The following is an 18,797-nucleotide window of genomic DNA, read 5'->3' on the forward strand; positions in this document are numbered from 1 at the left end:
CACTGAAACCATACTGACAGAAAAGTAGTCAATCTAATCACACTAGGACCACAGCCTTGTCTAACTCAATGAAACTAAGCCATGCCCGTGGGGCAACCCAAGACGGGCGGGTCATGGTGGAGAGATCTGACAGAATGTGGTCCACTGGAGAAGGGAATGGCAAACCCACTTCAGTATTCTTGCCTTGAGAACCCCATGAACAGTATGAAAAGGCAAAACGATAGGATACTAAAAGAGGAACTCCCCAGGTCAGTAGGTGCCCAATATGCTACTGGAGATCAGTGGAGAAATAACTCCAGAAAGAATGAAGGGATGGAGCCAAAGCAAAAACAATATCCAGCTGTGGATGTAACTGGTGATAGAAGCAAGGTCTGATGCTGTAAAGAGCAATATTGCATAGGAATCTGGAATGTCAGGTCCATGAATCAAGGCAAATCGGAAGTGGTCAAACAAGAGATGGCAAGAGTGAACGTTGACATTCTAGGAATCAGTGAACTAAAATGGACTGGAATGGGTGAATTTAACTCAGATGACCATCATATCTACTACTGCGGACAGGAATCCCTCAGAAGAAATGGAGTAGCCATCATGGTCAACAAAAGAGTCCGTAATGCAGTACTTGGATGCAATCTCAAAAATGACAGAATGATCTCTGTTCGTTTCCAAGCCAAACCATTCAATATCACAGTAATCCAAGTCTATGCCCCAACCAGTAACGCTGAAGAAGCTGAAGTTGAATGGTTCTATGAAGACCTACAAGACCTTTTAGAACTAACACCCCAAAAAGATGTCCTTTTCATTATAGGGGACTGGAATGCAAAAGTAGGAAGTCAAGAAACACCTGGAGTAACAGGCAAATTTGGCCTTGGAATACCGAATGAAGCAGGGCAAAGGCTAATAGAGTTTTGCCAAGAAAATGCACTGGTCATAGCAAACACCCTCTTCCAACAACACAAGAGAAGACTGTACACATGGACATCACTAGATGGTCAACACCGAAATCAGATTGATTATGTTCTTTGCAGCCAAAGATGGAGAAGCTCTATACAGTCAACAAAAACAAGACTGGGAGCTGACTGTGGCTCAGATCATGAACTCCTTATTACCAAATTCAGACTTAAATTGAAGAAAGTAGGGAAAACCACTAGACCATTCAGGTATGACCTAAATCAAATCCCTTATGATTCTACAATGGAAGTGAGAAATAGATTTAAGGGCCTAGATCTGATAGACAGAGTGCCTGATGAACTATGGACGGAGGTTCGTGACATTGTCCAGGAGACAGGAATCAAGACCATCCCCAAGAAAAAGAAATGCAAAAAAGCAAAATGGCTGTCTGGGGAGGCCTTACAAATAGCTGTGAAAAGAAGAGAAGCAAAAAGCAAAGGAGAAAAGGAAAGATATAAGCATCTGAATGCAGAGTTCCAAAGAATAGCAAGGAGAGATAAGAAAGCCTTCCTCAGTGATCAATGCAAAGAAATAGAGGAAAACAACAGAATGGGAAAGACTAGGGATCTCTTCAAGAAAATCAGAGATACCAAAGGAACATTTCATGCAAAGATAGGCTCGATAAAGGACAGAAATGGTATGGACCTAACAGAAGCAGAAGATATTAAGAAGAGATGGCAAGAATACACAGAAGAACTGTACAAAAAAGATCTTCACAACCCAGATAATCATGATGATATGATCAATGACCTAGAGCCAGACATCCTGGAATGTGAAGTCAAGTGGGCCTTAGAAAGCATCACTACAAACAAAGCTAGTGGAGGTGATGGAATTCCAGTTGAGCTATTTCAAATCCTCAAAGATGAGATGATGCTGTGAAAGTGCTGCACTCAATATGCCAGCAAATTTGGAAAACTCAGCAGTGGCCACAGAACTGGAAAAGATCATTTTTCATTCCAATCCCAAAGAAAGGCGATGTCAAAGAATGCTCAAACTACCGCACAATTGCACTCATCTCACACTCTAGTGAAGTAATGCTCAAAATTCTCCAAGCCAGGCTTCAGCAATATGTGAACCGTGAACTTCCAGATGTTCAAGCTGGTTTTAGAAAAGGCAGAGGAACCAGAGATCCAATTGCCAAAATCTGCTGGATCATGGAAAAAGCAAGAGAGTTCCAGAAAAACATCTATTTCTGCTTTATTGACTATGACAAAGCCTTTGACTGTGTGGATCACAATAAACTGTGGAAAATTCTGAAAGGGATGGGAATACCATACCACCTGACCTGCCTCTTGAGAAATCTGTATGCAGGTCAGGAAGCAACAGTTAGAACTGGACATGGAACAACAGACTGGTTCCAAATAGGAAAAGGAGTACATGAAGGCTGTATATTGTCACCCTGCTTATTTAACTTCTATGCAGAGTACATCATGAGAAACGCTGGACTGGAAGAAGCAAAAGCTGGAATCAAGATTGCCGGGAGAAATATAAATAACCTCAGATATGCAGATAACACCACCCTTATGGCAGAAAGTGAAGAGGAACTCAAAAGCCTCTTGATGAAAGTGAAAGTGGAGAGTGAAAAAGTTGGCTTAAAGCTCAACATTCAGAAAACGAAGATCATGGCATCTGGTCCCATCACTTCATGGCAAACAGATGGGTAAACAGTGTCAGACTTAATTTTTCTGGGCTCCAAAATCGCTGAAGATGGTGACTGCAGCCATGAAATCAAAAGACGCTTACTCCTTGGAAGGAAAGTTATGACCAATCTAGATAGCATATTCAAAAGCAGAGACTACTTTGCCAACAAAGGTCCGTCTAGTCAAGGCTATGGTTTTTCCTGTGGTCATGTATGGATGTGAGAACTGGACTGTAAAGAAGGCTGAGCACCGAAGAATTGATGCTTTTGAACTGTGGTGTTGGAGAAGACTCTTGAGAGTCCCTTGGACTGCAAGGAGATCCAACCAGTCCATTCTGAAGGAGATCAGCCCTGGGATTTCTTTGGAAGGAATGATGCTAAGGCTGAAACTCCAGTACTTTGGCCACCTCATGTGAAGAGTTGACTTATTGGAAAAGACTCTGATGCTGGGAGGGATTGGGGGCAGGAGGAGAAGGGGACGACAAAGGATGAGATGGCTGGATGGCATCACCGACTCAATGGACATGAGTCTGAGTGAACTCCAGGAGTTGGTGATGGACAGGGAGGCCTGGCGTGCTGCGATTCATGGGGTCGCAAAGAGTCGGACACAACTGAGTGACTGAACTGAACTGAACTGAACTGAACCCCTAGGCCATTAAGGCATCCAGTTCCAGATGCAGCTCAGCAGCTGCAGACTAGGAGTAGCTCAGCACTACCCCTCTTGCCACCCCATGTGAAGGCAGAAACTTCCCGATGCCCCTGTGGGCTGATGCCCCTGTGAACAGCGGGCTGACAGCCTGCTGCTTGGCAGCCTGGGGCTCTGTAGGCTTCCTCCAAGAGCCTAGTCCAGCACACACACACACACACCACACACACTCACAGATTTTACCAGCCTTTGCATACAGGGAATTTCTACACAAAAGGCCTGAGCCCTCAATAAACACTAAGCTGTGGGCAGATCTGGCCTTTCTGGATTGGCCTAGAGAGCCTTGTGAGTAAAAGTCATACCTGGCCTCTTTCCCCAGCCAACAGGAATAACTTCCTGACTGTGACTCAAGTTAGGTACACAGATAGCCTGCCCGGAGGCTGAGAGCTGGCCTAGACACTGGGGCAGTGAGAGGGCCAGAAGCTAGTTTGGACCTGGGTGAAGCAGAAAGCCTCCTCCTGCCACCTCCAGTGTGTAATCATGTCCAGGTGTTTCCTCTCTAACACTCACCCTCCCCTTCCTTCTGCTTGCTCCTCTTGCCACCTGCAAACCAGTTTCCATTTGCTTTCCTTCCCAGTACATATTTTTAGACTTTTCTTCTATTAATGTAATATCCACTCCCTATCTGAAAGGCTGATCTCTCTTATTGTTCCCCCATCCCCTGTGGGCTTGGTCAGGACTCCAAGTGCGCTTAACATGTTACACCTCCACATTCAAAGTCATTGCGCTTCGGCTGCCATCTTGCTCTGGCCCCGTGCCCCCTGCCCATGCTCAGTGGCACATTTCCCTCCCGTGAATACACCTTCAGCAAGCTCATTCTCCGTGCTCAGGAAGGACACTGACCAATTTATAAGTTTTCTAATGACTTGGTCTTTCACCTTCTTTCCTATTTGGGACCTGGACAATTCCCAGCCAGGCTTTAGGGAGGATTCTGTTAGGTTGCCCAAGTTCAGAAGGGAAGGGCACCACGTTCTGAGAAGTGTATAATGTCCACCTCAGAACTACCCTCTGAGATAAGCCAAGGTACGTGAAGCCTGAGGTCAGTGATGAGACATTCTGCTTCCTTGTAAATGTCCCTCGGTGGGAACTGTGTGAGATTTCTGGGACAGGAGAGGCTCAGAGGGCCGAGACATGAACCAGTGCCCTTTTTGTCTTTCCACGGGCCCTTTCCACTCCCTACCTGTGCATGTGACAGCAGCAAAGACCCAGCACTGCCCGTAGCGCACTGGCTGGCAGCCCGTGGCATGCCACTGCTTCAGGATGGCCACGCTGCCCATCCACTCTGCGGGGTTGGTGCCATCTGAGTAATTCTCGCCCCAGTTTCCATTGAGCACCCCACTGTCATCGTTGCTGTTGATCTGCAGAGAAGCCATAAGTAGAAGCATTAGAAGCAGCCTTTTCCTCAACAAGTGGGTTCCCTTCTGGGCTCCTGGGCCTGAGATGCAGGAAGCTTTGATCTTATTTTAGCTGGGACCTTCCAGACCTTCTGGGGAAAGGGTGAGGGTGGGAAGCCACTATTCTGACTTGTGCACCACTGTTAATTACTATTCTGTTTCTACCCACCCTCTTGACTCCTCCACCCCCAATCCCTGCAAAGCCAGAGCTTGGCTCTAAGAGCATTTGAACACACTTCAGAGGTAAGGAAATTTAAACACAAGATTATTTCCCAAACCAGAGCTTCATTTAGTCTTTCCCCAAAATGCAGTTTGTAATTAATGGAGGTGATGGTCATACCCAGCCGTTTCAGATCTCAGTTGAGAAAACCTGTTACCCAGATTCTTCCATCAGTCTCATCAAAAATGGCTTTGCCAGAGGGCTTCTGCCTCTTGACTCTTCATTCCCCGGCTGCAGTTGGCAACCGTGAGTGGGCAGAGCGCCCCTTCAGAGCTTCCTCCCTCCCTGGATACGCCCTGGGTGACAGAGCCAGACCCAAGCTCACCATGGCAGACACCACTCTGCTGATGTAGACAGGGCTGCCCCGTAGAGCGCAGTCTGTGGCTGGGTCAATCTGGAAGTTCAGGCTCTTGTCTAGCAGCTCCAGACAGATGTCTATGATATTCTCTTCAAACTACGAGAGAAGACGCAAAGAGGCAAGGTGCCCAGGCTAGGCACACGTGGATATGAAAAGAAATGCATGACCCACCCCACCCAGTTCTCCAGTGGAGTGTGTTTGTGGAATACAAGCCCATTTGGAAGGAAACTGTCCAGCAGCACAGCCATGGACGGCCCTACAAGGTCTCAAAGCTCTGGGGTCACGGCTCGCCTAGTTTGAAGTTCCTGCCTGTCAGATTCCTGGAGTTTTTTCCAGTGAGTCTGACTGAATGAAAAAAATCTGTTTCTCCTTCTTCTCCCCTTTAATCCACACTCCCAGAGCCCCTGGGATGTTTCTTGCTAAAGCCACGTTGCCTCATCTTCCACCTCTACCTGCTGACCCAGCTCGTCATTGGCAGCTAGTGCTGAGCCAATGGCACGGACTTGTCACAACACCCATGATTCAGTGAAGTTTGGGGTTGACTAATAGCATACGAGTTATGGAAAATTTTCACCAAGACAGGTTGACTCTTTGTCCTTCAGGCTTGGAATGAATGCCACTTCCTCCAAGTCTTTCCCTGAGCCGGAGCCTGGTTTCACTCCATAGCCCTGGCTATATCTCTTACTCATCAGGTTCAGTTTCAACGAGATAGCCAGGGCCTGTCCTCCCGGCCTGACTGTATGCTGTGTCCCTCCAGTTCTTCTCACAGCTCTACCCCCCAGACCCGGCATCGTGCCCAGCACATAGTAGGGATGCTGTGCTTCTTTGTTGAATGAGAGTAAATGAATACATAAACAGAACTAGAAGACTCCTCTGATCCATCTTCCCCAGGGGACAGTTTGATTGGTTGACTTTTTTGCTTTAAAATATTCAGCGGGTCCTATGGCCTGCAGGAGCAAAGCTCTAACCTCTTCAAGGCACGTAAGACCCTCCCTGATCTGCCCCTCTTCTACCTTCTCAGTCTTGTATCTCAGTAACCCTCACCACTGTGTGTGGGTTGTTTGTTTGTTTTTGCTCCAGCAACATCAGATTCCTTGTAACGCCTGTAGCAGGCCAACTCATTTCTCTCCTTTGTGTCTGCTCAAGCTTCCCTCTGCCTGGGATGGTTCCCCCTTTCCCTTCACTTGGCTAACTCAGTTCCAAAATCTCCTCTCCCAGGAAGCTTCCCCAACACCCCCATGCCCAATCAAGTGCTCTTCTTCAAGGCTCCCAGAATACCCTGCACCTGGCACTCAATCTTTGTATATCCCACTGCCTAATCAGTGACCTGCTTATGTGACTGAGTCCCCACTTCACTGTGGGCTCAGGGGCAATGTTTTATTCATTTTCATGCTTCTAGCATCTAGCCCCTTGCCTGGCACTGAGCAGATATTCAATATGCATTCACTGAAGAAGAGAGACAGAAAGGAAAAACCCAGGACTCGGGAAGCAGCATCTCCTCACTTCTGTTTCTCACAGATGACAGCCAACTCCTGTCCAGGGGCCCTCTGGGATCCCCATCTGCCCATGCTGAGTGAGGAGTTGGGGCTGTCAGTTGGGACCATTTGAGGTTTTCGTATCTCATCTTGACCGTAGCCACCCCGGGAGCCAACGTTGGGCCTGATGCCACCTGTGCTAGAGTTCTCTTTGAGCAAGTCTGGGACAGGGACCCATATCAAACTGATACAAGCACCACAAGCCCCCCACAGAAGTTTCCAGCCGCCACCCCTTCTGAGCAGCCAGAGTGGCCCCTCCCCACCGACCCCCAGAGTGTTCTGGTGCAAGGGCTCAGCCTGGCTCTGGGCTTCCTGGAGCACCTGCTGTTGGCTGAGCTTTCAGTGGGAGGCAGGCTTTCAGTAACTCAGGCCTTACAGAGCCTTGCAATTAGGATGGTGCTGTTTTTACAAACAAAAATCACGTGTTTTAGAATACGTGTAGAGAACAAAATATAAAGGAACACACACCTTGCTGGTGACTATGCCTAGACAGACTTTCATATTCTAGACACCCATTTTTGTAATGTTTCATAAAGTTTTTTTAAGCAATTATATGTTACTTTAAAAAATGTTCATACCAATTTTATTTTTTGTTTAAGTATGGTTGATCTGAGCTTCCCTCATAGCTCAGTGGGTTAAGAATCTGCCTGCAATACAGGAGCCCTAGAATCGATCCCCGGGTCAGGAAGATCCCCTGGAGAAGGAAATGGCAACCCACTCCAGTATTCTTGCTTGGAGAATCCCATGGACAGAGGAGCCTGGTGGGCTGTAGTCAATGGGGTGGCAAGGAGCTGGACACGACTTAGTGACTAAACTATCACCACATAGTTGATTTGCAATGCTGTGTTAATTTCAGGTATATAGCACAATAATTCATATATGTATGTAAACACATATATATTCTTTTTCAGAGTCTTTTCTCTTTTAAGTTGCAGATTAGGATTTTGAAATTAAAATATACATACAACTATATATAAAATAGATAACCAACAAGGACCTACTATATAGCACAGGGGACTGTACTCAATATTTTGTAATAATCTATAAGGGAAAAGAATATATATTGCTTTTTTTTTTTTTTTACTATACCACATGACATTGTGGGATCTTAGTTCCCTGACCAGAGATTGAACCCATACCCCCTCCAGTGAAAGTGTGGAGTCTTAACTAACCACTGGGCCACCAGGGAGCTCCCTGTACTACTTTTATAATGAGAAAGGTATGTGATCAAAACAAATAACTGAAGAGGTAAGAGCAGTGGGGAGGAAGACATCCTGCGGCTCATCAGCGCTGCTTCTGGCTGAGATGTTCAGGGGACAGATTTTCTCCAGTGTGACAAAATGGATCCTAGAGCCTGGCACCTGGGGTTATGAGGATGAAGGAAGCGTGGTAGCTGGGGCCCCACTGGAAACGCAGCTAACAAACAAACATCCAGCAATCATGACCATTGTCACTGCTGTCCCTGCAGCTGCACCCTCTCGGTGGACTTCCTGGGTGGGTGCCTTCAGCTGTCCTTCCCCTTTAAGTCTTATTGTCCAAATCAGATGTGATCATCTAAGAACACCTTCCACCTTTCTACGGCTGCTCCCCTAGCTCCCTGGGGTCACATCTCATATCTTGTTGGTGCCATTTAACTCCCACTTGTCAGCAGTTCTGGATGAATCTTGCATGAAGGGCACCCTCCCACCCGCTCCTGCTCCCCTCTCCCCAAGAGACCAGGGCCTGAATGGGCCATGAGCAAAGCTGAGACTCACTTGTCCATAATTCCAGGGGCAGGGGCGGATCCAGTTCTTGTTCCCTTGATAGATGAAGCCATAATCATTCATGACATATTCCTGCCTCTGGGGTTCACTCTCCAGGTAGACAGCATCCTCTGGGAATCAAAGTGGGAGGACACAAGGCAGAAAAATCACGTCGTCCTTCCTACTCTAGTCCCACTCCAGAAGGCCCAGGCCTATGGGACCTGAGCTCTGGGGAGAGGGATGGGTGACTCCAAGAGGCTCATGAGTGAGGGGGAGACCCACCCCCACCACCCATCAACACCAGCTGTACGGTCAATAGGAACAGAAGGTAGAAGCAAAAATAACCTTTGGTGGAATTTTTTGGTTTACAAAGCACCTTTACATCCTAGCCCCATTTCAAGGTTGAGGAAATAGGCTCAGGGTAATAAGTAACTTGTCCAAACCACACATAAGAGAGTGAAATGTGAGCACAGAGCCCATATTGAGTGCATGCTTTTTCTGCTACACTCAACTCATCCTCTATGGAAATGAGCAAACTGGAGCCTAGGGGTTCCTCCCTCCCTCCCTCTCTACTTACCTTCCTTTCTTCATTTTACCCTGTACTTCATTTTACAAATTTTCAATGGAATGTACTTATTAAGTCTTATAATGGAAAAACTCCAGTTAACTTTAGAATGTATGAAGAAGATAGATGTTAATAGTGGTCAATAGTTGATTATAATAGCTTTCTTTTAAAGTAAAGATGACTTGGTTCATTATTTTAAAATTCTGAGTAAGTAAATAAATAACAAGGCTTCTCTGCCCTGCTTGTTGGCTGTTGGGAGTGGATGCTGAGTGCATGGGATTGGGGAGGTTTGTGGTGGCTATGGAGAAGGGATCTGGAAACCCTTGAGCCTCGCTGTCTATGGCACTGACACAGGGGCAGAGGTGAGGGCATCTCGCCTTACCTGGGCACCAAGGATTGAAGAGCAGGATGAACTCCCCGAGCTGGTAGGCTGTGACAGGCCCCTGTAGGGATTTGATGTGAACCTTCAAGAGGTACCGACCCACAGCTGCCATAGGAGGGGCACACAGGCTCACCTCCAGGGAATTGGCCCCAATGGTCTGCAGTGAGGCAATCCAGGGGCTGGGGCCAGGGTGACCTTCCAGGCTGAACACGGCTCGAGTCCCCTTGGGCAGATCTGGCAGTGGTCCTAAGGAGGAAGCAGAGCTGAGGAACTCTGCAGTGACCTCCCAACCACTGATAATTGCCCCCAACAGACACACACACACACACACACACACACACACACACACACACACACGTGCGGGACCCCCGCAAGCCAGCCGGAGTCCTCACCAGTCTCAGTCACAAAGATGATGTTGTCCAGGCCTGGCTGGAAGGCCCGGTTCCTGAAGTACAGGGTGATGTTGAAGGCCTGGCCCCGGCGAACAAGGAGGCGGTTGGAGCTGATCTCATCTGTATGGTGCTGCACGTTGTTCCAGGAGCTCTGGAGGTCGGTGAGGGCCACCTCCAGCCCTGCGATGGGGCAGCGAGGGCAAATGAAAGAGCAGGGATGTGGGCTCTGGTCCAGTCTTGTCCACCACTTAGTAGTTGTGCGAACTTGGAAAAGAAACTGAACCTCTCTGATCTCAGTTTCCAAGTAGGTAAAAGAGAATCTATTTTACGAGCCTTTCAGGGTTTGTGTGAGGATAAAATGGACTTCCCTTGTGGCTCAGACAGTGAAGAATCTGCCTGCAGTGCAGGAGACCGGGGTTCAATCCCTGGATTGGGAAGATCCCCTGGAGAAGGAAATGGCAACCCACTCCAGTATTCTTGCCTGGAAAATCCCAGGGACAGAGGAGCCTCAAAGAGTCAGACACGACTGAGCAACTAATGGTAAATGAGGCTCCATGCATGCAAGTGTCTCTCCCTTACTTCTTTCCTCCCTACCTTCCCTGCTTCTGTGACCTTCTGTCCCTTTCTCCCATAAGGAGCACATAGTTTTCTGCCCCTCTTTGACTCCTCTTGTAGGCCTGGCCAAATCTGACTGCTCTCTTCAGTCAGATGTCTCCAGCTTCACTCCTGCATCAACTTTCTTGGACTTCACAGTTTCCCTTGTCCCTGCACCAGTCTCCAGCTCTGACAGCAAGTCCCTGGGGTAGCTGCCCCAGGTTAATTGTAGCTGCCCCAGGTTAGCTGCTATGTTTGAAGTAATTTGCTAGCTCTCTGACTACCACTAACGCTTTGTGACTTGGGAGCTGAGCGCTGAGGACGGTCTCAGAAAGTCCCACTCCCAGTCTTCTGCAGCTTCCATTAAAACACAGACTGACTTCAGTGTTCTCCAAGTGTGTCTCCCCCAAAGGGCTCCACTTCTCACTCCTGCATGTTTGGCCATGTTTCTACCTCAGTCCCCAAGCACCTGGGCTCATAGCCCTTAAATCGCAGTTGACATCTTCTCAGTCTCTATCCATTCATCTCCTTCCTTTAAAATATCAGTGGTGTTCATCTGTCCCTTTCCACATGAACACAATTCCAACCTCCTCACCTCACTACTAGTGACTGTAACAGCCTCCATCCGGTCTGCAGCCTGTTTCTCCACATCACCTGCCCCTTAACACATCACCAGATTCTCTCCCCTCAAGACAATTTGATCATTCTGTTGTCTATTTGCTTTAAAAGTCCTGAGAAACCCCCCAGGCTGCCATCCAAAAGACACACTCTTAATGTGACACTCATGACCCTGCAGACCTGGCCTTAACTTATGTTTACCTTCTCACCTGTCACCCTTCCCAGCACAGGCCCTCTCCTCCAGCCAGTCTGTCCCCAAGCAAAGCTCTACCTGTCTGTGTATTTTGGTCCTACAAGAGCTCCAACTCAGAATGTTTCCTCACTATAAAGAATTTGTATAACTCAATAATTAAAAAAAATAACTCAAATGAAAAATGGGCAACTGGTGTAAGCATTTCTCTAAAGAAGATACACAGAAGGCCAAAAAATACATGAAAAGATGCTCAACAGAATTAATCATTAGAGAAATGCAAATGAGATAGCACTTCACACCCATTAGGATACCTATAATAAGAAAAACAGTGTTGGTGGTGGGGATGTGGAGAAATTGAAACCCTCATACGTTGCTGATAGGATTGTAAAATGGTGCTTCAACTTTGGAAAACAGTTCTCAAAATGTTAAATGTTGAGTTATTATATAACCTGACAATTCCTAGATACATATCCAAGATATGAAAAATGTATGTTCACATAAAACCTGTACATGAATGTTGATTGCAGCTTTATTCATAATAGCTCAAAACTGTAAACAGCCCAAATGTCCATCACCTGCTTAACAGATAAATGAAATATGCATAGCCACAGTATGGAATAGTATTCAATCATATAAAAGGAAGGGTGAACATACTATAACATGGATAAAAGTTGAAAATACTATGCTAAGTGAAAGAAGCTAGACACAAAAGCCCACGTGTTGTATGATTCAGTTTATAGGAAATATGCAGAATAGGCAAATCCATAGACACAGAAGTAAGTTAGAGTTTGCTAGGGGCTGGGGGTAGGGGAGAATAGAGTATAATTACTAGTAGGTATGGGGTTTCATTTTTGAGGTGATGAAAATGTTTTGGAACTAGTTAGTGGTGATGCTTGTAAAACTTTGTGAATTTAGTATAAAAAAAGCCAATAAATTATACACTTTAAATGGTGAGCTTTATGGTATGTGAATTATACCTCAGTAAGGCTATTATAAAACAAATATGAATCAAATTGACTGTACCAAAATACCCTGATAAATACTAAACTTTATCTTCTTAAACTTCTTTAAGTTCTTTTGATTACGGTTAATGTGCACCTTTCTCATAAACTAGTTGTTGTTTTATTATTGTTATTATAAAAGAAATGTGAGCATAAAGACTGGCGCATTGTAGATACACCAGTGTTTACTAGGCTGAATAGAGTTCTCTGTTTTTTTATATAATCCCCCGAACTTATTTTGTGTTTCAGATTCAACTACCACCTGTTGAGGGCCTGATTACATGTGCTAGGCCATGTTCTAGACACTCTAGGCCAGTAACCTCATGGAATACTCTCCACAACATTGAGGGGTCAGTGTCGTCCACGCTTGAAGATGAGAAAACCAAGATGTAAGTAGGCTACATATCTTACCCAAGGTCAAACTTAGGGTAACTGGCCCACGTCTGGTGCTCTCACCATTACCCAACAGCTGCCACCCACTGCTGGCCTTCACTCATGTTCAGAAAGGACATCTGACCCACTGCCCCTGGGAAAGCAACTGAGCTTTTTTCCAGAAAAAAAGAAGCTCACCCTTTTTAGAAACCAGGTGCCTAGACAGGAATTGCTAACTGGCCCTGATTCAGGTTGGACACAAGACCCAGACTACTCAACAGCTGTGGCAGCATCTTCCTGACAGCCAACACTGGGGCCAGATCTCATCCTCCGGATACGTTGTGGGTCACGTTAATATCTGCCTATAACACAGGGATTATTCTTCAGCCCAAACATCAGATATCCAAATAGGAGGTACTTTAATACTGGACATTTTTATTCTCTTTGATGGGAGGGGAGAATGGGGTGAAATGATCAGGGAGGTAGAAGGGAAATTATAGGAAAACCTTTTAAAGTAATTGATCTCAAGATCTATCCTAGAGTAAAAACTCTCACAGGAGCACAGAGAGGCACAGATAAGAAAGTACACTGCAGCCTTGCTTGTGTAATTGAAAAATGGGAACAACCTAAATACCCACTGATAGAAGACTGGGTAAATAAATTACTTACAGCCATACTATGGAAATACTATAGAAAGTGGAAAATACTGACGTAAATCTTTTGGTACTCAGAGGTGTGGATAGAGGTCCAAGAGATTCTGTTCAGTGAGTAAAAAAAATCTAGCTGTAGAAAAATATGTGCAATATGATGATACCATGGATATGCCAAGAAGAAGAAGAAGGAGCCAATCAAGCTAATCCTATGCATTACATTGAGCATATATACATGAATGTGAATGTATAGACAGAAGACTAGTAACAGTTTCTCTAGAAATGAGGCTAGGTTGAAGTGGTAGTCAGGGTTTATCTGTAATTATTGCTTTATTTTACTCAAACTGTGTGTTCATTATACAATATTTATTGCATAATTAAAATTTATAAAAATTTAAAACTAAAATTTTAAACATTAAAAATCATAAATGAAGAGGAAGCTATTACATTTGTAGAGCTTTTAGCTCATTCTTATACATGGTTTGGGGGCTTCCCTCATTAGCTCAGCTGGTAAAGAATCCACCTGTGATGCAGGAGACCCTGGTTCGATTCCTGGGTCAGGAAGATTCCCCTGGAGATGGGATAGGCTACCCATTCCATTATTCTTGGGTTTCCCTTGTGGCTTAGCTGGTAAAGAATCCTCCTGCAATGTGGGAGACCTGGGTTCGATCCCTGGGTTGGGAAGATCCCCTGAAGAAAAGAAAGGCTACCGACTCCAGTATTCCGGCCCAGAGAATTCCATGAACTGTATAGTCCATGGGGTCACAAAGAGTCAGACACGACTGAGTGACTTTCACTTTTCACTTTTATACATGTTTTTGACCAACCATTTAATCTTTGTAGCAGCTTTTTCTAGAGAGAGGGAGTTGATACAGAGAGAAAGGTAGCGCTGAGAACATGAGTCACAGACCCTTTGAAGTGGAGGGATAAGAGAAGAATGAAGTTTCAGAGAATTCTGGAGCTAGAAGACAATTTTAAGATGATCTGGTCCAAGTCCCCTCATTGGTCCGGCACGGGGTCTGGGAACTAGAGAAGTGACTTGTTCAGCGTCAAGATCAGCTCTGGCAGAGAGGGTAGGAACCGTGATCCCCTAATCCCTGACCCTTCCCTGGCCCACCGGGATGTGGAAGCAGGCTTGCTGATGCTCAGCTGTTTAGCTGTTTACCTGCCAGTCTCTACCTGGTCTCCTGGTTCTCAGGCTACCAATAAATTCTGCTGTTTCTGGAACTTCTCTTCTTTCTGCCTCCATTCTTGACTTACTCGTTCCTCCCTCTGAATCCACCCTTCCCTCGACTTCCTGCAGTCTCTCTCTCTTCCTCGGCCCTGAGCTCCAGCAGCCCCGTGGGCTTTGCGTACCTTCCGCCATGGTGGCTGCCTCTGGCTCCCAGGCTGCTCCGCATAGAACAGCTGGACGACCTGCAGTGTCAGGAAACTGGTCCTGGTGTGTCTGCTTTCCCTTCCATCCTCGAGACTCCAGCAGACACTGAAGGCGGGGAGGCTGCTGCACTGCCACCTGCTTACTGGGCAGATCACAACTGGTTTTCTCACTTGCCGTCAGGTTTCTCTTGGCAGTGTTGCTTGGCTGAGAGGAAATATGGAGGCCAATGAACTGTCAGGGCCTTGTGCCATGTGGGCCTTTGGTAAGCTCTTGGGCAATGGGGCATTCCCTGGTGAGTACTGTGCTGTGACGGGGAAGCCGGGTGGGAGAGGTGGGCCGATAGGGCCTCTAGGAGGAGGGAGGAGGCCTGTGTCCCTGCAGGAAGGAATATCAGAGTCCCAAGACTACAGGTCACTATAGAGAACTCTCCAGACCAGAACTCTGCCTGGCACCTGAGCCCTCTCTTTTATCCTGAAGAGTCACTTTCTGGATATCATGTGCAGACAGAACCTACTTTTGGTATGACATGTTGGTATTCTTTTTCTGGTGAAGATACTGTCTTGAGTGAGATCTGTCTGGTCCAAAGTGAAAGTGTTAGTCTCTCAGTTGTATCGGACTCTTTGTGACCCCGTGGACTGTAGCCTGTCAGGCTTCTCTGTCCATGGGATTTCCCAGGCAATAATACTGGAGTGCGTTGCCATTTCCTTCTCCATGTCTGGTCCAAGGTGAATTGCAAATAAAAACAGTAGAAGAAAACTTGGGAAGATTCATGGAGGAGTATGGGAAATAAGAGGGTGAGAATGCCAGTGATGACCTTGATTTTAGTTAGACAAGTACAAGTCTTTGGAGGAAGAAAAACACAGATGGGAGAAGAGAAATGGAAGGAGCAGGGAAGGGCTTCTCATAGGGAGTAGGTGGGATACTCGAAGCCCCCTGCTCCCGCATTGGCCCTACATTTCCCCCTGCTTCTCTTGCTTTCTGAGTCCCTAAATTTCCCTCCTCAGGAACCTCATTTGCCAGCATCCATCCACTCTGTCAGCTCTCTCTGTCCCCAGTCAGCTACAGTGTGTGTATACACGTACATACACAGTTCACTGTCTGACACGCCTGCACCCACCTTCAGTCCAGAAAGCAACTCCTCCCCTCTCCTCTTCCTCCTGCATCTCTGGTCTTGGTGAGTGAGGACAGTGTCCACCCAGTCACTCAAGGGGAGACTCCTTATCCTTCTCTGTCTTCCTGCCCTCTCTTAGCCTAGCCGTCGCTAAGCCCTGTCCAGTCCAACTCCTGGTTAATCCTCATTAACTCCTAAAACCAGCCCCTCTCCCCTGTGCCCTTGGCCCTACCTTCATTGAATCCCCTTGCCTGAACAGCAACTCCTAGCCACTCTCCCACCCATTCTTCCGAATGAGTCTTGTGCCAAACTTCCGAAGTAAGTTTTCTGAAGTGCCGATTCAACCAGGCTGCTCTCTGCTTTAGATCCAACAGACAGTGAAGTCCAAACTTCTTAATATCACTTTCAGAGCCCTTCAAGATCTTTCCCCTCTTGCCTGAAGTCCAGGGAGGCCAACCCCCTTCAGTTCTGGCCCCCCAGTTCTCCCATGCGTGCATTGTGCTCTCTCTCTTTCTCTCTGAAATCTTCACCCCTCACTTGTCTATTTTCTGCATCCAAGCTCAAGCTTCCTGACACTCTCTTTACCACACCAGGTGCTTAGGGCTGCTTCCTTTTACATTCTCTATCAGTCTAATCCCACTTGACATTATAAATATTTACCTATCTTTCCCCCAGTTCCCCTTGAGGGCATGGCCTGTGTCTTATTGCCATACAGGGCTTAGTCATGGTAGTGGTTAATAGTAAAACCACTGGAGAACTAACTAGTAATAGCTTTCAAAGAACTGTTTTGGTTTTTCATGTGCAACTATCCCACTTAATCTTCACACAGTTATCTAATGTCTTTAATATTGTGCTTCACAACTTACAGATACACTTTCTCATTTGAACCTCGCAGCAACCCTCTGAGGGAGGTGGGCTGGCACTGCTATTATTGTTGTTAGCATTTTGCACCCGAGGGAGCCAGGACTTCTTCCCGGAGTTCTTTGCTTTGTATCCGCATGGACCCCAAAACCCCCTGCCAGAAGGCCCTGAGGACAACAGTCTCCGTGGGCGCCTCAGGCCACAGGAAGACTGGCAGTCAGGAGCCAGGGTGCTTGTCTGGTTGTGCCTCTTTGTTCCACAGCCCCAGCACTTCTTTTGCCAGTTTATCTGTGGGTGCCATTGCCTGAGCCACCTGGCCCCACAGGGAATTAGGGTGAGGACAGAGAGGCAGGGTTGCTCAGGACCTAACCTCGGGGTGAGTGGTGGCAGTGGGCATGGACGCATGTCCTGGGCATGGGACCTTTGAGACTGTCGGGCTTGTCCAAACGAGGTGGGGAAATGAAGCCAGGCAGGCTCACCACGTGGAAACAAGAAAAGAGAAGAGCATACAGAGTATGTTTTTTAAGCCAGTGTTTAGGTGGGGAGAGAGGAAATTATTTGAAAGGTCAACTGGGAAGGCCGAGGTGGCTAATGTCCCCACCCCCTCAGAGGCCCCGGGACACCCAGGAAGAAGCCAGTCTACTGTTCCCCCTCCAGTGACACAAGTGGCCCAGCCAGGGAGCCCTGTGCCCCCAGACTCCTGGGCAGGAGGGGCAATGACTAAACCAAGGGGGACTGGCACTCAGCAGCCCAGCAAGGTTTCAGAGTTCTGCAGGCGCCAGCCCAGGTTCCGGGTCCCCCGCCCCAGGGGAGGGCGGGAAGCCACCCGGAACACAGCAGAGATGAGCACTTAATGGGGACGGGTGCAGCTGGCACCAGGGTGGAGTACAGGTGTGCAGGCTCCTGCCCTACCTGCCCAAAGCAGCCTGCGAAAGCAAAATAAATAAAAAGCAGAGAGGAGGAAGCAGGGAAGGGAGGAGGGTGGTGAGAGGAAGCAAGTGAACCTGAGGAGCAGGGAGGGGCAGCAGGTCGAAGAGCCCACCCTGAGAACTCACAGGACGGTGCTCTCCTTCTCTACATTTCTGGATTTTCTCGGTTTCCCCGCGATGGAGCTTGGTCTAATTGCAATAATAACCTTAGTTTTTATTTTCTTATTGAGATATGATTGACATATAATATTGTATAAGTTTAAGGTGGGCTTCCCTGGTGGCTCAGACGGTAAAGAATCTACCTGCAATGCAGGAGACCCGGGTTTAATCCCTGGGTCGGGAAGATCCCCTGGAGAAGGGAATGGCAACCCACTCCAGTATTCTAGCCTGGGACATCCAAGGACAGAGAGCCTGGTGGACTACAATCCATAGGGTCACAAAGACTCGGACACAACTGAGCAACTAACACACACACACACACGTGTAATGATAACTTTCAAAAACACAATGATGGTGGGGAAATACCAGAAAGGTATGTGGCAAATGTTAGTAGAGATTTCTTTGGGGATGGGGAAGCTATCAGTGATTTTTGTTTCTTTTTCACTTTTCTGTTCTTTCCAAATTATCTAAGATGAGCACACATGGTCTGAAGAACTAAATGAAGAAAATACAAAAGAGTGGCTCCCTATCCTTAAAATAACAAAAACACGGCATATGAATGAAGGAAGAGAAGCTGAGGGGAGTCAGTGTGACTTGGAACAGAAAGAAAAGATTCGGGACAGTGAGCGGGTAAGGGCGGGGGAAATATGGGGCCCGGGAATGTGAGGGCCTGTTTAGGGGAGCAGCCTCTACGAAGTGCTTCCCAGTCGTCCTGGGACCGCCCTGAGTGGGCCGTACCTCACCGTCCCCAGGCTCTCAGGCCAGCAGCAGCTTCTGCCTGGTCCCCACAGCGCTGCAGTCCCTGTCCTCCCAGAATCCTCCCAGGTCCCCTCCCCCGGACCTCCCTCCAGCCTCTGCTTGCGGACTTGCTAAGATGATTTAAATGGAGAGACCTGGGATCTAGCATTCCAGAGAGGCTAATTTAGAGGAGATCACATTGCACTCTCGTGTGGCCGGGGCCTTTCTAGGAGGAGAGAGAAGACAGGAAGGGCCCAGCCACAGAGGACCATAAGCAGTAAGTAGCTTGTTAGCACAGAAAAAGAACACGGA

General features: G+C 47.2%; 1 protein-coding gene across 1 annotated transcript in view; it reads right to left on the reverse strand.

The window, feature by feature from the left end:
* The window catches only part of TGM5 (transglutaminase 5), a 33,799-nt gene extending 19,124 nt beyond the window's left edge, over window positions 1–14,675 (reverse strand). Inside the window, exons 1-6 of the mRNA XM_055556487.1 lie at window positions 14,666–14,675; window positions 9,882–10,061; window positions 9,490–9,735; window positions 8,555–8,673; window positions 5,233–5,361; window positions 4,474–4,651 (exon numbers count right to left, since the gene is read on the reverse strand). Of these exons, the coding sequence (XP_055412462.1) occupies window positions 4,474–4,651; window positions 5,233–5,361; window positions 8,555–8,673; window positions 9,490–9,735; window positions 9,882–10,061; window positions 14,666–14,675 (862 nt within the window). The remainder of the gene's footprint in view (window positions 1–4,473; window positions 4,652–5,232; window positions 5,362–8,554; window positions 8,674–9,489; window positions 9,736–9,881; window positions 10,062–14,665) is intronic.
* Window positions 14,676–18,797: the final 4,122 nt, after the last annotated feature.

This window comes from Bubalus kerabau, chromosome 19 (genome assembly GCF_029407905.1).
Source record: "Bubalus kerabau isolate K-KA32 ecotype Philippines breed swamp buffalo chromosome 19, PCC_UOA_SB_1v2, whole genome shotgun sequence".
Taxonomy (NCBI): Eukaryota; Metazoa; Chordata; class Mammalia; order Artiodactyla; family Bovidae; genus Bubalus; species Bubalus kerabau.